This window comes from Xylona heveae (genome assembly GCF_001619985.1).
Source record: "Xylona heveae TC161 unplaced genomic scaffold L228scaffold_2, whole genome shotgun sequence".
NCBI classification, from domain to species: Eukaryota; Fungi; Ascomycota; class Xylonomycetes; order Xylonales; family Xylonaceae; genus Xylona; species Xylona heveae.
This window is the reverse complement of record NW_017264194.1, coordinates 2,478,487-2,500,946: the sequence shown is the minus strand read 5'-3', so window position 1 is coordinate 2,500,946 and position 22,460 is coordinate 2,478,487. Positions and strand designations below refer to the sequence as shown.

Below are 22,460 nucleotides of genomic sequence, written 5' to 3'. Positions count from 1 at the left end.
GTCAGACCAAGGAATTTGTTCCTCTTCGCTCCCCATTCTCAATGACGTCTCGGTTGCTTGGACGACAACCTCCAACGCTTCACGACCTTCTCGCTCGACAATGGCGTTCCTCTGTTCTGGTGTAGAACAGAGCCATTAACCCACTATCAATCGGTGCTTCCCCTTCTGGGAAAATGACACATTTGTCACTTGTTCCGTTTAGTGGACAGCGGCTTCTTCAATAATCGACCCTCTGTCCATGCAATGCAAGGGATGCTACCTGCGGAAAGGGCAACACGGACCCTGTTTTCCCACAAACAGGACGGCATGATACAGCTGCTCTGTTCCAGAATGATCTTTTCCCCCTCTTTGTTAGTTGCGCTGGAAGAATCGCTTAAGTGACCCTTACTGCAAAAACCATGAGGTTGGCCCCTGCGGATTCGTTGCTCAATGTTTTTGTTTCCCCATTTCAGGAATGCTTCGAGTGATTTCCCCGGCTTTGGCCGCTGCAACATCTGAAACGTCATTTTCATGAAATCACATGCTTCTCCTTGGCTCAGATACACGCAAATCCAATTCTTTATCGTCTGAATCTTTTATCTATGGCATGTTTGGTATCCTCGACGACCCCAGGAGAATTGTCTAATTTACATTTCTTGGTGCTGGGCGCGGCCTGAGAAGCAGTCGAACACATGGGAATTGAAAATGCACGAATCATGGTCATCTAAAAACGGACAATCGCGGGGCAGATGCCTGTGTCAGGTGGCACGTTGTTTACCTTGACTGTCTCCCGAGATATTTGTTTGTCCGCATTGTTGTGAGTTGTCCTTGGGTCGTATTTTACTATGTATAACTTTGTTTCTTCTCTTTTCTACATCTCTCTTCTTCCTTCTTTCCTTTTTCTTTTTCCTCGTCACCCCTTCAACTTCGATCTCCAAGGGCTTCTCCAAAGCTCCTTCCTTCTTTGGGCTAACGATCCCATCCGCTCCCCACACCCTCGCTGGTTCTTCGCTATTGCAGTACACTTCCCTTCCTCGGGTTTGTCAACAACATAAATTCGCACGAGGCAAAGGGCATTTGCAATTCCGATTCGGAGTGCTGATATTATACTACCACAGAAACCTTCGATTACAAGTCCGGGGACGGCGGCTGGATATAGTTCTTGTTGCCTATCTATCTTTATCCAATAACATACCCGCACCCAGGCTCTAACACGGCATAGTCGATACGCAAAATGCAGTATCTTACGGGCGCACTCATCTTCATTTCTGCCGCCAGCGTGGCGTTGGGCCAGAGTACGGCCTCGTCGTCATGCGCGGCTCAAAAGTACGTGTTATTGTTTCTGACACGATTCCTAGACATATTCTCACTTTGCAAAGTTGCTGGGATTTGAATGGAGACAAAAACTGACATATCACGACCATCGCAGTATTCTTGATGCATGTCTGGCCACAGAGAATACGCAACTGGGAACATGCCAATCAAATGATTATAAGTGTCTGTGCGACAAGTACACCAATGTCTTGACGTGAGTTCAATTGCCCAGATCAATAGTCATATTCCGCTCAACTCTATTCCTTGTCCCGCCCTTTTTCTCCTTATTAGTTACATACGAAATTATGTCCGAGACACCCTTGAACTCCCCGAACGCTTGCAGAATCATTATGGTCTTTATTAAATAACACCACAATGCACCAGGTGCTACAACAACTGTCCTGGCGACTCTGGCAAATTCTCTGCCCAGCAAAACGTCGTAGCCAACTGCAACGCCGCAAGCGTGTACGCAACTTTGACCGCAAAGAAGACCTCTGGTACGCCATAATGCTCTGAATCCTCTCGTCTTCTTCTCATTCCTCTTCCTTCTTCACGATGTTCAATTACCAAAAATATCAATTCCTTTCACTCTACCCTGGGTTTCCGCTTTCAAATCTCCCCACTAACCCTGCCGCAACAAAACACAGAGCTCTCCTCTCTCACTGATCTCGCGAAGAGCGCGACTTCCAAAGTTGCTGCCGCCGCATCCTCACTTACTTCGAAATACGGCTCGACCCTTGGCAGCGAAATCAAGTCCCTGTCCTCCGCGGCCAAATCACGCGCTGGTGCAGCAGCTAGCACCGCGACCGCGACATCGCACACTGGCACCGGAAAGGAGACCAGCGCCGCCACTGCCACCGGCTCGAAAAGTCACAATGCAGCATCTGGCCTGGTTGTCGGACTCGGCCGTGGCGGCATGGGTGCGGCAGTCGCGCTGGTTGGGCTTGGTGGCCTGGTTGTGGGATGGGGAATAGGGGGCTTTTGATCTGATTTACCCTTCGTAGTTTATCTCTGATTTTGAGAGGTCGGACCACAACCCGTGGGATATGAGTAACACACTCGTTTTATTGAGAAACATACAAAAAAAGACACTCGTTTGAAAGGAAAATAGTCACTCGTTCAGAAAAAGAAGAGAAAAGAAAAACACTATTTCAGACATGAGTCTGGAAGCATTCGTTTGGACAATTGTTATCTTCAATGGGAGCGGGAAGAAATTGGTGTATTTTGTTTCATTGGCAGACAGTAGATTACTCCAAGGACGAAAATAATGAATAAAGAAAAGAAAACCAAAAGAACCTGCTTTTGTATTGATGCTAGAACTTGAGAAGATTACGTGAGAAATATATCAGGATGCCTAGATGTACAATAGATCAAACCCAACCAGCGTCCAGCTTTTGGTCAAGTAGAGAGGGGGAAAAAGAAACGAACGTCCGATAATAATGCACCGGAAAAGAAGGGAAAAAAAATAAGAATAAAAATATGAGCCCAAAGGATATCGAAAATGAAGCAAGGAGTTTCCGCATGCAAAAATGTGAGAAATAGGAATGAAAGAGAGCGGGGAGATAGATTTGTCCCGAGACGGAGACACCATATATGCGAGAAATAGCAAACGCCACCCTATGACACCAATCCAACGAGGTCCACTAAACACCAACCCATTTGTCGAAGCTCATCAGTGGTTGATCAACTGTTTTAACCCTTTAGTTGCTCAACCACTCGAGGAAGTCGGGCGTAAAATAGCTGACGACAATGGTCGCGCCGGCCCGGAGAATGCCCTGGGTAGCCTCAAAAGCCATGGTCTTGAGATCGAAAACGCCGGCCTTGGCTCCGGCGTGAATCATGGCAAACTCGCCAGATACTTGGTACGCCGCGACGGGAAGATCACGTCCAATTTCCTTGGCGTCACTGATGATGTCGAGGTATTGACTTGCCGGCTTGACCATGATGATGTCCGCGCCCTCTTGAATGTCACGAGTGATGGCGCGGCGGGCGAGACCACGGCCACCAGGAGGGAGCTGGTAGCATTTGCGGTCTCCAAATGAAGGGCAGGAGCCCGCGGCGTCACGGAAGGGACCGTACAAGCAGCCGGAGAACTTGGCCGCGTAGGACATGAGCACGACCTTGTGGGAAATGCCCGCCTCAATAAGCTTCAGCTTGATAGCGCGGATGCGGCCGTCGTTCATGTCAGATGGGGCAACGCAGTGTGCACCAGCGTAGGCATAGGCCATGGCGACATCGCTGATACGGTCGACGGACAGCTCGTTGTTCAAGCTGCCGTCCTCGCGGAGAATACCGCAGTGTCCGTGGGAAGTGTACTCGCAGAGGCAGACGTCGGTGGTGATGAAGAGGTCGGGGAATCGGCGGCGGAGAAGTTTGATGGATTGGATGACGGGTCCCTTGGGATCATCGGCGGCGGTGCCGAGGGCGTCCTTGACACCGGGAGCGACAGGGACACCGAAGAGCATAACGGATTGAAGGCCCTTCTTGATCAGGGGCTCGAGGAAAGGAACAAGGCGATTAATACCGCGGCGGCACTGGCCCGGTAGGGAGGGGATCAACACCTCCTCATCAGGCTGATCGGAAACGAAGAGTGGGTAAATAAGCATGGACTGTAATGTGTCAGTAACTTGATAGATGGCTAATTGGGTTATAGATACGACTAATCGTACCTTGGTCAATTGACGCTCGGCTTGCCATGATCGAGCCAGCGGGTGAGAGTAACCGCCGTGCAACTGACTAGAGATGTCGCCGGAGATGCTCACGCTCGTCGCGGCTGTGCTGGCATACGATCGAGCACGGGATAATTGAGATCGGCGGTCGTCGCGGTCGCTGTCGCGGTAGGTGAGATCGGAGACCAAGGAAGAAAAAGACATCTTGACGATTAGGATTGGACGTTGGAAGAGATTGCAAAGACCGAAGAAACTGTTCAAAGAGGGGGGATTCAATCACAGATAATGAAAGGAGAGGAAAGATGTGGTGGCACAAAAGACTGCCGATGGTGCAAGAGGGCGGACTGGCTTAGGCCAATTCTAAGGAGGCTTGAGCGTGAAATTGTTCTGAGGAGGGCCTGAACTTCCCAACGGATGAGACAGCACGGCCAGCAACGCAAGTAAGGATCGTTTCCACAATGAGGTTCCTGCAGGAGATGGGGGCAAGAGAAATTGAAGCTCGTCAGGACGAGAGCTGAGTCGACTCTGGGGGGACCAGCGACGGCGTCGTCGGGCCGGGAAACAATATTTCAGTTTTGTCGGCTTTTCCTGCCCGGGGCATCCCTCGGAATCTACAGCCAATCAAACTCTAGAGATTGTCAGCGACAGAGTTTGGGCCGATGACCGGCCGGAACCGAGGCTGATATGATAAGCGACTCTTCGTCTAGATCATCTATCGTCCGTACAATGATTAATCTGTTGACATCACTCCATTTATTCTGATGAATTCAGATATTTTGTACCGTTGGAATATCTACAGTAGCTTGCAATGACAGCTATGTTATTGTGTGCCTCCAAGCCTATTAGATCATACTCATTTCATGCTGCTTTCCTGCTTTTCTGCTCTTTCTATTTCGGACTCATGGCTCTTTCAAGATTTTGATACTTTTGACATGCTCGGCCTCTTTTTATTAATGACTTCAATATCTATTTCATCTCATCTCTCAACGTGTCTTGGCTTCTCCTGCCAACATGCCGGTCCTATCTTTGCGGTTATGTGTACTGTTTTTATCTGCCTACATGACGATAGACCTCCCCCCTTTTGTTCGTCTATCATCTGGCTCCGGTGAGAATCCCTTTCTCCGCATCTTCGCTGATCCTTAGCGTCGTATTTCCACGACTATATCCACCAAAAATTCCAGACACAGGTGGAAAATGCTTGTACATCGAAGAGAATTGTGTACCGTCACGTGACGCCGCTGCCTTGCTCTGATATGAATGATATCAAACCCGCAGGGCTTCCTAGTAGCAACTTCTCTTTGTCCGAGGGCTAGGAGATATGTCAAATGGAGTTAATTACCCGGTGAACCTTCATGGCAGTACAGTAAAAGAGGAATCATGAATTGAATGTACCTAGTCTTTCAGGTATCCAGCCATATACTTACTGTTTGCTTTTTATGCACCTCAAGTGGTTTTCTTTGTCTCGGTGTCGCAATAGGGTGTAGTCATTAAGATCTATCTCAACGGCGTCAAGCAATGTCCACATTATGGCTTCACATCATTGTCATTGTCCATAAATTTCTGCCTATTCTATTGAAACGCGTAAATGCCGAGCTCTTCCGTGGTATAGAGTCCTTTGTTAGAGGAAGAACGTAGAGAGACCTGCAGGACAACATCCTTTGCCAGATATATCTCCTCTGACACCGGGACCATCTCCCCACTCCTACACCTTCTGGAAGCTTAAAAATCCCAACCTCAACTCTTTACAAAGCTCTCATATCTACTCAGCATGACCATGTACGGCAAAAAGAAGAACCGCCTGCTGACTTCGTTCTCAGTGTTTCGTGATGAAGAGAACACCTATGCCAAACGCAAGCATATATTTTCCTTCTCAGAGTTTTTTTCTTAGCCACTGATCAATTCGCAGAATCTCACATGGAAGCTGAAGCGTCACCCCAGAATGTCGATCCACGGCTTGAGCTGAGTTTAGACACGACCGATCAACTGGCGGATGCGCTTCTCGATGACTGGTCGGATATTGGAGAGAATCCAAAGCATGAAGCAGATGATTCTGAATCCTCCAGCGCCCAAAATTCTCACGGAACAGTTCAAAAATCAAGCATAAACAAACCGTTGCCAGCTATTCCATATACATTTGAAGGGCAAAGTGATTATACAGAGGACGTATTAGAGGAAGTACACATAAGTGATGTTAAAAGTACTGTCACAAACGTCCGGAATGAGCTAGAAAGTGATTAACTGTGATGCCCTAGGTTCCGGCACGAGGATTGGAATTCAATCTGCTCACGAAGCTCCAAGAGGTCAAATCATTGAAGTTAGAGCAAGCGGAAAATCAGGTCCACCCAGTAAACCGTCGCGTCCAACAGACAAAGAGTTCTTGAGCAAAGACCATCGGGCTGCTGTCGTGTCTGGCGTTGCTTCATCTCATGACTCCGTTAAACCCACACGAAGTTCCTTCGATAATGAAGCAACGTCCACTTTGAGAAAGGGACATGAGACATTGGAAAGGGTGAAGACCGCCTTTAGAGAGCGAATGTGGGCAACAGAGTCAGACCGAAATGCTGTAGAAGATCTGACGCACCACAAAGAGCTGGGTGAAGCAGAACGAAAAACAGGCTTTCGGATGCAATCTCGCACTGGCAGAGGAGAATTCCGACATAAGGAGCAGCCCAGGCAGGTAACGAGAAGCTCCCATGAGAGCAAGCACCCAGATATACATACTACGGCAAAGGATGTTGAGATGTCGAATATCCAGGCCGAGACAATACCTAATCAGGGGACTATCATGGGAAATGTGTCAAAAAGTCCAGAAGAAAGGTCAAGGCGCCCTTCAGACTTCTCCAACTGGGTATCTCCATTGGCGCAGCATACCGATGTAGAGTTTTTCTCGAGCAGTCCGATGGACCATTCCACGCCGAACGCGCGTTTCGAAATCCGAGCTTTTGGAGACAGCCCGATCGTCAACGGGCAACGAGCGACCGCAAATAATATCACTCAACTTGACACATCAACACAGCAAGCCGGTAATGCTCACCAGGTGAATGATGAAGCGACATATTTAGAATTGCACAAGCGCCCATACGCGTCCAAAAGGCAATCAAAGGACATGAATGTTGCTGGCAGTCCGGCCCCTCCGAAAAAGACAAAAAAGGAGGCGAGCAATTCAAAGCCAGGTGACTCGCTCGATCATAACATAGAACAACTCCAAACCGGAGCACTCAAATCCAAAGACCCAAATCGGAAGCTAAGTGGTATCGTAAAAGCTTCCAGCGGAAATCCGGGAAATTTTGGGAAAGGACAGTGCAAGCAACCCCATTTATCTGACGGTAAAATAAAAGGCGGAAAGGAATGTATAAAACAGCACGACCATTCGCCAGCCGAACTGACAGTCCAACACCATACTGGGAAGCGTCAGGAAAGTGAATCGTTGATGAGCTTGTTCAGAGGCGCTGAATTTTCAGAAGTTGACGAGCTGCAAATGGATTCGCCAGAATACCAGATCGGAAGAAAGCGCTGAGACGTCTAGGCAGACGTCGGGCTCTCAACTTGCTTAGCATCTAGAAAAGGCGGACATGGCTCTCCTGCTGACTTTCGATCTGTGAAATGGGCAGAATTGCTGGTTGAATATTAGCTCTATCGCCTGGATTCAGTCTGAACCATTCTAGTCGCATTCGGCTTGTGTTTGATGTTGCATGATAGGGCACTCCTTTCGATGGTCGCTATCAAAGGTGTTTCAATCCTTATCGCTCCTTGTCTATCGACCTTAATTTGCTAGATCACTAGTTGAGGGATATTATTCACAGAATTGAGACATCCCACTTGCTAAGCTAATAGCCAAGAGATACTTCAAGACTTCTCGGAGGATCCACTTTGCTTGAAGCGCGGGATGTAGCGAAAGTGGACCCACTCTCGTTATGCTGTGGGGATTCGTGGGGAAGCACGACAGTCATCTTCCTCCCAACGTTCGCGTTCAGGACAAAGTGCTTTCATCAGCGGTGATGAAATAAAAGATGGGCTCCATTTTTTGTTGTTTTCTTCCAAGGAGATCATCGACGGAAGATCTTGGGACAAACATCACCTGATTTCTTCTTGACGTATATCGTTCAGGGGCGACGTATCCCATTGACGTAGGTGTGCGCGTTAAGAGAGCGCTTATTGGGTTGAAGTTGCTCGACGCGCAGCCGATCCCAAAGATCCACCAAGAACCCTGAACTGAAGGCAACGCTTCAATAAGAGAATAACTAACTTATGGCAACCGCGCACTGAAAGGGATAACGAAATTCGGGGAGATGATGAGCCGACGTGGACCGACCTGGAACAAGCCACTGACCTAGATGGTAAGGCCGCATTGGTGAGTACCAGACACCTTTCGCTGCAGCAATCAATTAGAGTTTTTTAGCGTACTGATACTCAATCTTGCAGGTTCTTCCCCATACTCGTACTTGTTTCTCCACATCAGTGATTCTCCACCCCCAGATTTTACAAAGGAGACCCACTTTCCAAGGTTACCCGGACCCACTTTCTCTTCCTTCAGCATCCCGTCGCCTTCAAAACGACACGAGGAGCAGAGAATTTCTACCAAGGACACGCAATGACTGGCTGGGACCCGGTCGAGAGTCTCCACTTTGGCTGATCCCCCACATGGAGCACGACCACAAGGACTGCTGAAACCTTTCCTTTCTCGCAATCAATCGCTTCGTCCCCTACCACTATCGGATATCTCCCCGACCCAACCCAAACGCCGCTTTCATCAATTCCAATCGATGGCTTTTGTCACCGTTACTTGGTCGCTAAGTAACTGGTTCCTTTTACTCGAGTCGTTTTCGCACAAGACTGCCGAAACAGTGAAGAGCTCTATCTCTTCCACTGGTAACCGGTACAGCAAGCCATGTGGGATCATGTGAAACCGTACGACCCTTTCGTTGGCATCATAACTTATCTCCCGGTTGAGATCGCCATCGAACGCCATGTGTGGAGACCCACAGCAACCCCAGACTTCCCCAGAAAAGGAAGACTGTCTGTGGAGAACTTTCTTGGCGTCAAGATGTGCCGTCTTTTGATGCTACAGAGGCCGTACATTGATTGCCTCCATACCGAATTTGTTGCTCGTGCAGGCCTTCCTGACTCGTATCTAGAATTAGGTAGCGATGCCGTAGCCTGCCCGTGCCCGTGCCCGGCCCTGTTCTGCTGCTGGCGTCCCTTCTACACCTACCCTCCCTCAAGTGCCAATCGTAGAATATATAAACCCCCAACAACTACCCCAGCTCAAAGGACTCTCTACCTTCAACAACTCGTTCCAAGGCGAATCTTGCAAATCCATCTTTGATCATATAAAGGTCACCTTAAACACTCTTACACATATCACTCCCACCGAGACTATTAAAGTATTCCAAAATGCAGTCCTGCGCTCCTCACATGTCTTATTTGCCCTCCGGCGAGCGGCATCTTGAGAGCAATCCTCCTTTGAAGGCACGTCTTCGTCGGAATCACTACGAATTCCAGCCCTACACTGGCGAGACTTCAAACTCTACTTTCGCTGATCGCGAGCGCCGCGAATCCAACGCCTCGGATGATTCAGCTCTTTCGGGTATGACTCTCAGCAGCCACCGAGGCGGCACCTGGGTCTCTACTCGACGACGTTCAAGCATCGGCGACAGAATGTCCGATGCCATGACCCGGATGAGGGGGGCTTTGGGGGGACGAAAGTCGTCCGTTTAGATATGAATCCAGGCATTTCGAATTGGTAGGTTATTGACTCCAGACGATCTTCTCACATAATAGGATCATGGCTGATACTAATGGATTTCTAGCCGAGACGTCATGAACGAGGATAACCCTGCAAATTTGCAGGAACGTGTATGATTTAGAAAGAGATATATACCATTCATGATCAGCGATGGGCCTTTTCTTTTGCGAGGATATGTGTATTTCTAGTATCGCTGGGCGTTGCAAATGTTGTCTCTAGGTACTGAACCTTGAAGGACTGGAATGATGGACTATGATGATATCCACGAGATCTGCTTCTGAATTGATTTGAACAGTCATGCATTCAGTTCCAATTCATTTTACCTTACTTCATCTTATGGGATATACATGTTATTTTGTGATTTTGCAATGGGTTTGCAAATGGGCCCAGTGAGTCTTTTGCCAATTGTGGATATACTACCGTGCTGGGTTTATCTGTTGTTCATCTTTCTTTGTGCCTTTGAGAAGGACAATCACCAATTATGACCTGGCATACTGATACCCGAGTACCTCATTCACAGGTTGTATTCTGAAGCCTGAACACTCTTTGGCTTTCGGAGCGAAAATTATTCACTGCCCTCTGAATTTATCAATATGTTGCTCACGTGGTTCTGCATTACCTCTTCTTATGTTCACTCTCATCGTCACCTTTTTGTTATTCCCCAGTCTCTCCTTGACCATTCGGATTGCTTCTGCGTCATGACTTCTATTGACGGAAATCAGCAGCTGATCCTGGTACGAGGAATCTTGCCGTCTTTCTTACATTTGTGCAACACCTAACAACATCCTGTGTAGGCACAGGCGGGCAATCATTCTTGTGTCAGAGCAAAGTCCTTCACACCCCTTCAGACTACCCAAAAAGTTTTTGCAAAGAAAGAAGTGCTTGAAAAACGTCCAATGTAAGTGTTTCAGAATTCAGAAACGCAAGCACGTCAACAGACAACTCATTCGGTCCCAAATTTCAGCTCCTACGATAGTGATGGAGATGAACTCGTCAACATTTTCATGGGACATCCACCAGAAAGTGTACGCTCGTATTCTTTCAAGAAGCGTCTGATTTGCAAATCTTCAACATATTTTGCAAGTATCTTCAAGAATGCAAACACACTTCATCTACCATACGCAGAGAGTTATCGATTCTATATCTTTGAGCTCTGGCTCAAGGGTCGCAACTTGAAACGCATTTCTGGCCTCTTTTTCGAAGGAAAACTGGACTTTCGTACGTTGGCGAGAGTCTACCAAATCGCCTACGAATACAAGGTTCCTCTACTCAAGGACATCTGCGTCGACATCGTTATAGACTGGATCAAGGCGCATAAGTATCGATCCCCACCCTGGTACTTTAAAGGTCGCATTCTCGCTTCTGTTCCCGAGTACAGCCTCATGGATAAGCTGCTGGACGACATCAAAGAATATAACGATGACAAGGCTCTGATGGCTGATGTCAGGTCGAGCCTTTCGAAGACGTTTCTCGGCGGTGTCGTGGCGGCAATGAGATTCTGGCCCAAGGCAATTGGGCCCTCCCCGTCTTGTCATCTTCTAAGGAATCCGTGTATCTATCATGAACACCGAGACGACTGGCCCTCGTGCAAGGACTGATCTCGCGGATTCGGAAACTGTTGACCGTTGTTTCCACTGCCTTCTCTCATTCTATCGAGAGTAATTCTAGATCATCCGCCCCTCTTTTCATGCGGGATCTTACGAGGAAATTTGTTTAACTGTCGTACGGAGGACTCTAAGTGACCGAGAGCCTAAAATATCTGGGGGAATGCTCAACTAGATTTACGCAGAAGATTAAAGAACATACAATTTGTTTCATCTACCAAAGATTTGTTCTCTGAGAAAGGAAGTATCTTCATTGACCTTTTACTCTTTGGTGAGCCTGATAAATTGTTTCATTTGAGTATATTCTGTTCTTATGGTATCTGTGAAGAGTTTGCTTTTCCAGAAGTGACTCGCATTTCCACCGACTTCTTCATAGACAAGGCTCAATAAAAGATCGATGCAGGTGCAGGTACTCTTGTACTAACAAAACCAATCCTCGCTATTTTATTCTTCACATTACCGTTCTCTTCTCTCCCGTTGTCAATACATCTTTCTCTTCTAAGCCATTCTTTTTCAAGAGGAGAACGGCAGTCTCTCGGCCATACTGGCTTGCTTCTCTCACATTTGCTCTTACACTTGCTACGCTGAATCGTTTGCGTTGACAACAACGGTTAAAGTAGACTCTCCCGTCCCCCAAGTCGATATTTAGCTAAATCTCAACATCTCATTTCATGACTGAGCTTTAGCTGCACAAGAGCCTACGCAGACACCTGATGTCATTAGGACAGATAACGCCAAAGTGAGCAATATCTGAGCCTGACTTACACACTCCATTGTTCACTTGCGAGCCACTGCTACCTAAGCTGTGATGCACAGTCAGTGAAAGATTTTCAGAGACACAAATTACTGTTTGCAAAGCATATCAAATCGTCTTAGGTTTGTCCCCCATTTTCACTTTTGACACATGCGAAATTGCTTGCACATCCTCGAAAAAAGCCTATGCCTCAGCTGACTTTGACTCTCACAAGGACCTCAGCAGGACGAAGTCAACCTATTACCCAGGAATGTGAGATTTCTTCTTTTAAATCTTTCCCAAATTCTTGACTTCTGAAGAACAGATGAGCTGAATCCCATATAGTCCTTTGGTGGATCATTTAGCAAAACGCCATTAGAACTTGTTTGAACGCCTTTTGCATCACCTCTGCTCTTTCAAGCAGCAGCATCACCCTTTATCTTCCACAATGGACACGGTTAAGGATGGAGAAGTCTCTAATCTTTCTACTTCAAAACGTTCAGAAGAGCGTTCCGAATCAACAAAGCTCTCCAGACCTATGTATGTGCATGCTTTCCATCCGAATGTCTAGCCGAATCTGTTATTGATGCTGATGATTGCTTCCAGGGATCTTTTTGATAAGATTTTCTGGATAGTCGTCGGCAAAGAAGGGAGAATATTCGGCATTCACAAGGGACTACTTTGTGATGTCTCCTCTTTCTTCAAAGACACGTTCAAGAATAGACTCAGCGCAAGCAGCCAAATGTTTGAGCCGTTGAGACTCCCAGAGATAAGCTCAGATACCTTTGAGATCTTCAACACCTGGTTGTACACAAGATCTTTTGAATGGACCAAAGTCCGTCCTGAGTATGGAAAACCATATCATTTCAACCACATAGACTTGGAATCAATTGCAAACATCTATTTATTTGCTGACAGCTACGGTATTCTTGATTTGAAAGATCACTGCATCAATGTTTTCTTAGAATGCTATCGCTTGGGCAATATGGACGCTGAGCTTTTCCCGTTCGAAAAGACGCTTTTCCAAAAATTATGCGGAAATCCGTCAAAATGGTCTTTAGCGAAGATGCTATTGGCTGACATATTTGTTAATGACATCTATGACGGCCTATGGAGCTCGAGGAATTTGAAGCGCGATAGTCTCCCCGAATGCTTTTATTTTGACGTTCTTGAAGCTCAACTTCGAAGACAGGATTTGGTAAAAAACAACGGCGACCTCGAGTGGGAGGAAATTTTCGACCCCTGCAATTATCATGAACACGCAGAAAACTCGGAGGAATGTCGTCGGGTTTCCGAAAAGTTTCCATTTGCTCCTTTGTCTGCGTTCACAAGCTATTCAAGTCACGTTAACATGGACGGTTAACTCTTGTTTCCTCGAACCGGCATCTTGTCTTCAAGAACGGCTATAGTTTGATGTCGTCGTTATTTTTCTGTTTAGCTGCAGCAATTACCAAAAATTCATGCTTCATGTGGTCTAATTTACTTTTCAATCTATATTAATTCCTACCTGTTCCCTTCCCTATCTTATTTTGCGTCCATCTTTTCAACACGTCACTCAAAACTTGCAAGGAAAGGTTTGCCACATATTTACTTTGTTTGCGTGATAGGAATTCACAGCTCTCCTTCCCTTTCGCAGTTACGGCAGCGTTGTTCATTCCCCCCTCAAAGTCACTTTCCTTCTTTCCTTCCAGCCTGATCTTATTTAAACTCGTGCTGCCTCCCACTCCTGAACGTTCTCTTTTTTCTTCTCCTTCTCTGCGAGGTAGCTGATCTCGCGAATGGTCATCTGCTGCTCTTAGCGTCTAATCAATTTGAAACACCTTACTTCTCTGCTTGCGATTTATACAACGTGATTTATCCAAATATTTACTGGTCAATATTTTCTTACAGTCCTTGATATTTCTGCATAACAAGCCTTGGCCCCAGGCACCTCAATCTAGAGTGTTCTCCAGCTACCGGCTTATGTCAAATCTTCTGAGCAGCCTTCCATACCCCATACTAGGTCGCGGCTAGAGGTATATGTGCACGCAGCACTCTCCTCCCCCCAGTTGATCTGACATCTTTGCACTTGAACCATGAGGCCGAGGTAACGAGTACGAAAAGTAAACGAATAGGAAGGATGGCTGGCAAAAAAAAAAAGTCATTATAGGCAAAAAAGTCCATTCGATGAGTATTGAACTTGCAGAAAGTCATATATATATATATATATATATATTTTCTGGCTCATGGGCCTTGTCCTTCCAGTGTTGTGGTGACTTTCTGCAATTTCAATACTCGAAAGTCTTTCTGAAATTACAGATGCCACGGAACGAGACAGTGTCAAAGAGCTATTGAACCTGCAAATTTCGAAAGAACGACTCATTGATTGTGCAGTCGAAGTGGAGAAGCTGAATCACAACAAAGACAAGGACCACAATGCGCCAGCAAATCTCGAGGAGTCCAACGAAGGGCAAGAATAAGAGCAAGTCCCGCCCGCAAAGCGGGCTCGACTGAGCAGAGATATTTCGCATGGTTCACTGCTGGTCGAAATGATGACCATCCACAACACGATATGCTTCATATGCTCATCCAATTGGCTCTCCGCAATCCCTTCTGTCTTTACTAACTCAAGATTGATGTACTAACATTTGGAAACTTTGACTCTCAAGAATCTTATCCTAGTTCTCAGAATTTGGATCAAGAAACTTGCTCGACACGCCCAAAAAAATTGTTTCTAAACCCGATAATATATTCGAATGGCGCTTGATGCTTTAACGGCCAAATCTCTCGTCAGAGTATGTCCACTTTCTGAATTCCACTTACTCAACGGTATGGGGGGATTAGTTGTCGATAGAGAAAAAGGGGCCCAAGGGTTGAAGCGCAACAGAAACCTATCTTCAATTATGTGGGACTAGATATCCCTGCATCTCGCGGCTACAAAAACATTTTAAAGCTTCGATTTGTCGTCTCTCAAGACTAGAATAAAACTGGAGCAGGATGCAGATGCTCTAGAGATTGATTACTCTGACACGGACAGCCCAGCACCGCAGAAGTAGCAGCTGGAGCCAGCCTCAAGACGTCTATTTTGCCTTTTGTTTTGAGCTTTTCAATAGTCAATAACAATAGACTAATTTCTCTGGGAGCCAATATTCCCAAAGACGTCTCTGTGGCTGATTCTTCAATCGGCCACTCATGCTGGTCCAACCTGCTTGGGTTGCTTGGTGACGATTTGATTACAAGTTGCAAGCTGTTCTCCTTTGAGTTTTGGGCTTAGTGCCAACAACTGTAAGGTCGAAGGGTAATTGATCGGCCCATAGGGACCAAATATACTGACCATTTTAAGCTGACCCGACTTCAAACCTTGGGCTTTCAGTTTGAATATGAAACATATGGAGCAGCAAATTGAGGATATTTCCAAGTTTCGGAACGAGGATATCATAACGAGTCTCCATTCGACAGAGACCACTTTGCTATATTCTGAAATAATACAGAGACGGCAGTGGATGGCTGAAAAAGCCGACGGACAGACCGTGTGTCGATGAACGGGGATGGTCGTTGTGCTCTTTCCCAGTCCTGTTCTCTCGCATTAATCGTGGTTGGCGACCCTTTTACTGTCTGGTATAGAAAAGTTAAAATTCACCCAAGGCAGGGTCTCTGATATATACTAGAGGGCACCGGTGATAGAGTTTACCAATTTCCTCCTAATCATCTTGATCTATCTATGTTCTTGATCAAGGTATCAAGGAATTAGCGATGACAAGAACGAACGCGGAAACAAAGGAAATGCCTTTTTAATCTAGTCCAGAAATTATTTCTGATCAGTTTATAGGCGCTGTGGAATCGGCGCACACAGCCACGTTTGGCCAGATGTGCCATAACAGGAGGGTAGTGTGCACATCAACCTTGATATTGACTCGAAAAGGAGAAGCTTTCACCAGTCACGAGCCCTTCGGCTTGATACATTGGGAAGAGCAACTCTGAGGCCTGGACAACGAACGATTTGAACTCCCACGCAAAATTCAGAAAAGAAAAACAGCAACTCAATACAACGGTTGCCTGGATGATAGTACGAAGCATCTTAGAATGATTGACCTTTATTTCTACTGGTACCGTGAAAACTGTCTGCCGGTCAGCGAACTCCATGAAAAGGGGGGAAGAAGATAGTTCAACAAATCTCGCAGTAAATCATTAAAGAAGTCCGGGAGAAGGCCTTTGGAAATCAAAAACCAACATCAACATCCTCTCTCACAAACCATAAGGCATCGTCACGTCGCTAAGAGCAGTGGTTTCATGCCAAAATTTCAAAAGGGAACCTTCTACTGAGTCCAATATTGAAAGCATTCCTAATACCAATTGAATATATCCAGATGAACAACTGTATTGGCACGGACGCAATGCAGTAACTTAGTGCTGATGGTCTCGCAGACAAGCTTAGAAGAGAGCTGTTACTTTACACCAAGGTCTTTTTCTTGTACAGACTGTTTGAACAAAGCAGTCACACATCCAGACCTGGAAGTGATGCCCAGGATTATAGAGACAGAAAAGAAGACAACAAGACAGAACTTGCTGCTCTTGAAAAGGCCCGTATAGGAAATGCAAGCATGCTCTCCTCTCTTTGTAAGAGCCACGCTCCATGCTTGTCGCCCTGTGGCTCGAAAGTACTAGTGTGCTCCAAGACCGCCTGTCATACATCTTAGAGGTTTACAAGGGGGCAAGTCTACTTTTCGTGGCTGCCATGGACCATGGTAGAGAAAAATGACATATAACAGTCTCGATTGACAGATACCCGTGCCTTTTGTCCATGGCTCATCTTTGCAAAATATGGGCAGTGAAGGTATTATATGATATCAATACTTTGATGAAGTCATGGGTAAATAAACAAATTGACTGTCAGGTTTTCAAGGTATTTGCCTCTCAGCATCAAAAAGCATAGCATTCAATGTGGTGAGTTTGATAACAAAGAAATGTTGAGTTCTAAAACATCTCCAAGTTCCAATCGTCCTGAGTTCATATGAAAAGAAAAGAATTTCTTCTCCTTGCTCTCACTTCCAAGAAGAACTAATGGGGAATACTTCCGAACTCCCGTCACCCATGCTTGACAATAACGGAAACCTCAGAACTACCAGCAGACGCGACGACTACGAACCGAATCCCTAGTCAATAACCCGGGGGTCTGGATGACCCTTTGGCTGGGCCCCTGGGGTGTTCATCACGATACTGTTGCTTAATTCCAACTACTATCAATACATAATCCAACCTCCGAGCCATTTTTTGACATTGTCAACAGCATCAACGGAACCATACAGTGTGAAGAGTACCGGACAGCCTCTAAATTATTTAACATGCTTGATATAAACCTTTGGTAAATCGGATATACCTTCCACCCACGCCTATAACCTCACCACCATCGACACCACCTGCAGGCCTCCTGTTGCAAGTCAATCTCTTCAGATCAGCTCCATTTGCCAGACTAGCCCAGAGAAAAGATTGTGAGCTGTTCATGATCTCAATGAGAGATATTGAAGAAGCTTTGAAGCCAAAGGAGGAGATTGAACCTGCCACCAAATTACCCCCCGAGTACCACAAATTTTTAGAAGTGTTTTCCACGGCTCAGAGTAAGATACGTCTCTGCAGCAGAGAAAAGGCTGGTGACCGGCTATATTCCGAGGTACACTTGAAGGAGTTGCCGGACGATGGTTGGTATGAGCGGTGTGTTCGGAGGTTTTCTCTGGCTCCTGGTATGTGTTTTGGCTGCGTCTTTCAGCCGGGCGTCATGTTACTCAAATATTTCAGTCGGCTGCTGAAGAATGGCGGCTCTTTCTACCCGGTGGAACATGGAATACGGAACGTACGTATTACGACATGCCATGCGTAAGATAGAAACAATCAAGCTTCAGAGGAATCCGCTGAATTGACAGGGAAAAATAGAAAGTAGTGATTCTCATCCAACATCAGATGAATACAGAGCTAAGCAGTCTCGCACTATCCGGACTCTTCGAACAAGGCTATGCCCAAGACTAGTGGACTCAGAAGATGTTCGGAGCCTTCCAGCGAGGTGACGGACACTCACGGCTTGCCACTCTTCTCGGCTTTCTGTCTTTGCTCTGCCGTTCGCCGTGACATTAGCTGCGATCAGGATCTGGGAGCCTGTGTCTACTTACGACCTTTTTGACTGGTCAACAAAAGCTCTGCAAATTTGCTGACTCAATCATCAATTCATCATGCCGGATCATTCTCCTCAATTGATTTGCGCCAACCAATCTAGCTATTTCACCCTTGAGACAAAATTTCAACGGGGCCTCTTTGAAGACTATCTTGCTGTATTTGATTCTCCCGAAAAAAGACTTTGGTATCACAATTATCAAACAACTAACCTGAAGAAAAGATTCATTTAAAACTTTTCTTTACCACAACTAAGCAGAGAATATTTGAACTAAGCAGCTGCGCTTGATATAAGATTTATCTGTGACGCTCCCAGTTTTACGGGCCGCCTGGGGCGCCGTGGAGGTACTACACGTCACGGACAGCGAGAATCCACACGATCCCATCATAGCGTTCGAGAACGAGGAGGATTTAGTGAAGCTCTGGCACAGGGAGCTGGATCCCCGTTCGGTCAAATCATGACTTATGTATTACGACGCCAGATATTCCGCTTGTACTGGGGCCTGCCGCGTGGCCTGCTTCAGTCTGATCATTTTATCACAATTTGTTATACTCTCGAATCTACTTTCTCCCAAATGACTATTATGGAAAGACAGTCGAGGTATATCGACATGCACAAAACAAAAGAATTGCAAGACAAACTCAAGTTATCTTTTAAAAATACTGTTTCCCAAGCTCAATATTCTGCTATCATTAGCTGCCTCGATTCACAAGAACATTAAGCTCTTCGAGAGGCTCGTTTTCTATGTCCATCATTCCAAAGGTACAAGATTGAACACTTTACTCAACTCCTGGGAATCATCTTCCTCCTACATCTCTTAAACTGTTTACAATTATCCATTTGATAACCCTTTCAACATTCATTCTGAACGGAAAAGGCCCCGTGGTTTAGTGGTAACCTGGGGTTCTCGCCGTTCCTGACGACATGCCGGATTTTCTTAGGGAATCTCACGCCCATGTATGAAATACTGAGGGGACCAGAAAAACGCAGTACAGAGTTGTTCTTTACATTCTCTTCTCACCCACTGTAACATTCCTCCGTAGCTCCATCCTGGATCTACTCTGTTCGGACCTGATGACTTCAACAGGATGGATTAGCCCAAATCACCTCTTTGTCCGCTCGTGGCTCATGGCTCGTGGCTTGCTGCATCTCAAGATATTTGCTCCATTTGGACCAAGTTAAATAGGGAGAATATTCCAACAACGAGAGATTTCCCGCCTGTGAAAACAGCTTTAGATTTGAATATCTAAAAGGCAAAGGCTGACAGAGAAATCAACGCCTTGGAGAAACATCGCCGTGATATGCACCATCAGCTACAGCAGCTGGGGCGAAATCAGCTCGATCAGCTCAACAGGCTGAACCAACAGCTACTTGATACTCAACAGAATTTTGATCAATGCATTGGACATGACTCAATTCCAATTTCCAACATAGATTTGGTTTTAAAACTACGAAGCTCAGCAAAGCAGTTCCATGTTCATAGTCTATGTACAAAAAGACTTGTTGAAGCATTGCCTTCCTCCAGAATTCTAGGCAGTGCTTTGCTACTACTAGTAGATCAAGAGTCAAGACACAAGCTAGATCATCCAGACCTTATTGATTGCCAAAAAGATGTGGAAGACGCTCGAAAAGCGCTTCGGTGAGATATACAGCCCTGATATATGAGTTAGCACCATCCCTCCCCACGCTCGAGCTGTTCAACGTTTGTTCAATTGCGTCGACTGGTTCTTTATTCAGGAGAAAGACTCGGGCGCGCTCAGAAATAATATCTTAATAGCTAGGAAGGTAGACACTCTAAGGTGACAAATTAAAGTCCAAATTCTCACGTTCTCAACAGTTGGCACTCTGATCAAGTATTAACAAAATATATGAATTGGATTCTGAGTATAAAATATATCCATTAAATTGTGCTGCAATCAAATTAAAAGGTCATGATATTAGCCGTAACCCATACCAAACTCCATAACCCTGTCATCTTAACTCCTGCTAGACTTATGCCTCAATCCTGAAAATGATCACCTTTTCTGGCGCTTACTACTTTTGTTGCTACCAGCGCTCATGACACTCGCACTTCGCTTATGCCCGCCTGTTCCTGCCCCTCCAGCATCTTCTGGGTTCTCGTCCGCTTTCTTATCCTGGTCAGCGGGACCGGCACCACCGCTTCCCGTTGGAGCGGGTGCTTGAGCGGGTGCTTGAGCGGGTTCAGTGGCGCTGGCCGGGGCTTCAGGAGCTGCAGCGATTGCAGAAGTATCTGTGTCTTCCGTCTTTGGCACAGGTTCTGATGCTTCGTTGGCCGAGGAGGGAGGAGCGGCGCTCTTTTCGGACGCCGCAGTAGGAGCAGCAGGAGCTTCGGCGGCCGGTGGAGGTTCTGGCTCGCCTCGCTCTGCCCGCTCTTTGCGTTCTCGTTCTTCCTTCTGCGCATTCGCAACCTTGATTTCTGCTTCAATTTTTTCGGAGAGCTTCCGTACGTCAAGCAATGTGTGGATGTTTTGGATGAGTCGCTCGTACTCTCCGCAAACAGCGGCGGTGGGCATAACGAGTCTCGGAGGAATCTGAAGCTCGTTAAGCGCGCCGGCGATCTTGGCTGCCTGCGCATTTGATTTGGCTTGTCCGAGCTTGTTGACGCGGTCATGTCGGAATTGCACACCGGACGTGAGCCGATCATGATGCGAAACACCATATCGGATCTCTTCAAGCTTGGTGAGTGGTTTTCTTTCCGGTGGCGTGGATACAGCTGCTGCTGCGGCTGCCGCAGCCGCAGCGCCTTTCTTGTTGACTGTGCTTGCGGTGCCGCTAACGGAGTCGCGACCTCCTTCGCGGCCTTCTTTTTGGCCAGATGGCGTGTTCGCCGCCGTGCCAGTAGCGGGACTGGTGCCGCTTTCGCTGGGTCCGACAAGCGTCCTGCGCTTCTTATTTTTGTCTGCTGCGAGAAGGGTCTGCATAAGTTGCCCGAGTCCCTGGCTGGACTGGTACTGTTGCGTATTGCCGTTGCTCTGTGGAGATTCCAAACGAGCAAAGAGCTCCTTACGTTCAGCGAGGAGTCTCTCTTCCCTGCTGACGATGCGCCGTAACTCTCCCAAGAGAATCTCCTCCTCCTTAATCTCTTCCGGCGAGCGAGAGAGAAGTGCATTGGCGAGCTGTTTCCGCTGCGTTTCCTGTACGGCGTTGAATTTGGACATGGTCTCATGTAGCTCGAATTCGGCTGTCGACATGGTATTTATTGGCCGATGAATGGCAAGCATCTTGGCCGCAACCTCATAATATCGCAATTTCATGTCTTCCATTGTTCTTTTTTTGGGCGCCGGTATCAGCGCGCTTGCCTCGCCGTCCTTTTGTTCCTCTTTTGTAACAGGCTGGAAGTCGTATCGATCTGCTATGACAATCCATCTCAGGTCGTATTCGATGCATAAATTGACGAGGTAGTCGGTTTCTTCTTTTGACCATTCATCGCTCCGTAAATACATGTGATATTGTTCGTCGGTGTAATCTGGCCCGTTGACTTTAACATTGAACTTGGAGTAGTAGTAATCGGTCTCAGTTTTCGGTCCAGTCGCAGCCTGTTCATCCTGTGGCGCTTCTCCGGCTCCATCTGCGGTCGCATTTCCGGTTGTGGGCTGAGCAGGAGATTCTTTTCGTTTCCTCCAATGATGCAGCACGAGTCCGTCGGTTCTAGCAGGATTTGTAAAAGGCGTCCACTCCCTGAGATAAATGGAGTCAGCATTCCACAGATTTTGCAATACACGCAGAGAGTCCCTACCAAGGTTGGGCTCTATGAGATCGCTTCGGCCGGTCCTTGAACTTGACATGGTCTGTGATCGCAACTGGAGGGGCTCGCTCGCCGAGCAAAGCAAACAGTTCTCGAGTGATACCCTCTATATACCCATCAGCATCACAATTTACCTAATGAGTATTTTGTTCGCGTACCAGGTCGCTTCTCTACAGTCTTTTGCTTCTTTGCGGGCCTCGGGAGTCCCCCATCGGCTGGGAGGTCCAGCATATCACGAACGTCTGCAGAACTCATCGTGATAGTATGTCTTGACAATCCACGATGATTGCAGCGAAAAGGGCCACTGAGAGTCGCTCCAAACTTCCTTCAGTCTGTCCTTAAAGACTCCAAGGATAAAGTGTAATGAATGAATAAGATGAATGTCGACTGCTTCCTTCTCCGAACGCGCCGCAATTCAGATCACGGAAGTGAAGGCCCACGTGACCTGCCCCGGACTGAGTGGTCCGTGCACAGCAGCCGGGTGACCCCTGGAGTAGCAACTCCCAA

The 22,460-nt window shown here is 46.8% G+C and overlaps 7 protein-coding genes across 7 annotated transcripts; 5 read left to right on the top strand and 2 right to left on the bottom strand.

Moving 5' to 3' along the window:
- Positions 1 to 883: 883 nt before the first annotated feature.
- Positions 884 to 2,593, top strand: L228DRAFT_244499 (hypothetical protein). The gene is made up of 4 exons (XM_018331938.1): positions 884 to 1,305; positions 1,409 to 1,507; positions 1,678 to 1,790; positions 1,941 to 2,593. The coding sequence occupies exons 1-4, from the start codon at positions 1,214 to 1,216 to the stop codon at positions 2,276 to 2,278; spliced, it is 642 nt and encodes a 213-aa protein (XP_018191176.1). The 5' UTR covers positions 884 to 1,213; the 3' UTR covers positions 2,279 to 2,593.
- Positions 2,594 to 2,993: 400 nt separating this feature from the next.
- Positions 2,994 to 4,166, bottom strand: L228DRAFT_266081 (putative porphobilinogen synthase; the record flags this gene model as incomplete). The annotated part of the gene is made up of 2 exons (XM_018334808.1): positions 2,994 to 3,902; positions 3,963 to 4,166. 2 exons carry the CDS (start codon positions 4,164 to 4,166, stop codon positions 2,994 to 2,996), a joined length of 1,113 nt encoding a protein of 370 aa, XP_018191175.1.
- A 1,710-nt stretch (positions 4,167 to 5,876) lies between these two features.
- On the top strand, positions 5,877 to 7,841 carry L228DRAFT_274981 (hypothetical protein; the record flags this gene model as incomplete). The annotated part of the gene is made up of 2 exons (XM_018335609.1): positions 5,877 to 6,159; positions 6,215 to 7,841. 2 exons carry the CDS (start codon positions 5,877 to 5,879, stop codon positions 7,477 to 7,479), a joined length of 1,548 nt encoding a protein of 515 aa, XP_018191174.1. The 3' UTR covers positions 7,480 to 7,841.
- A 1,515-nt stretch (positions 7,842 to 9,356) lies between these two features.
- On the top strand, positions 9,357 to 11,306 carry L228DRAFT_236693 (hypothetical protein; the record flags this gene model as incomplete). The annotated part of the gene is made up of 7 exons (XM_018330855.1): positions 9,357 to 9,670; positions 9,773 to 9,818; positions 9,857 to 9,927; positions 10,004 to 10,097; positions 10,374 to 10,442; positions 10,503 to 10,606; positions 10,673 to 11,306. The coding sequence occupies 7 exons, from the start codon at positions 9,357 to 9,359 to the stop codon at positions 11,304 to 11,306; spliced, it is 1,332 nt and encodes a 443-aa protein (XP_018191173.1).
- A 1,187-nt stretch (positions 11,307 to 12,493) lies between these two features.
- Positions 12,494 to 13,408, top strand: L228DRAFT_266077 (hypothetical protein; the record flags this gene model as incomplete). Its single annotated transcript, XM_018334807.1, has 2 exons — positions 12,494 to 12,585; positions 12,652 to 13,408. The coding sequence occupies 2 exons, from the start codon at positions 12,494 to 12,496 to the stop codon at positions 13,406 to 13,408; spliced, it is 849 nt and encodes a 282-aa protein (XP_018191172.1).
- A 3,895-nt stretch (positions 13,409 to 17,303) lies between these two features.
- Positions 17,304 to 18,045, top strand: L228DRAFT_259011 (hypothetical protein; the record flags this gene model as incomplete). The annotated part of the gene is made up of 3 exons (XM_018334121.1): positions 17,304 to 17,724; positions 17,818 to 17,872; positions 17,980 to 18,045. The coding sequence occupies exons 1-3, from the start codon at positions 17,525 to 17,527 to the stop codon at positions 18,043 to 18,045; spliced, it is 321 nt and encodes a 106-aa protein (XP_018191171.1). The 5' UTR covers positions 17,304 to 17,524.
- Positions 18,046 to 20,064: 2,019 nt separating this feature from the next.
- Positions 20,065 to 22,235, bottom strand: L228DRAFT_244490 (hypothetical protein). Its single transcript, XM_018331937.1, has 3 exons — positions 22,112 to 22,235; positions 21,945 to 22,059; positions 20,065 to 21,886 (listed from the first exon to the last, which is right to left on the bottom strand). The coding sequence occupies exons 1-3, from the start codon at positions 22,206 to 22,208 to the stop codon at positions 20,203 to 20,205; spliced, it is 1,896 nt and encodes a 631-aa protein (XP_018191170.1). The 5' UTR covers positions 22,209 to 22,235; the 3' UTR covers positions 20,065 to 20,202.
- Positions 22,236 to 22,460: the final 225 nt, after the last annotated feature.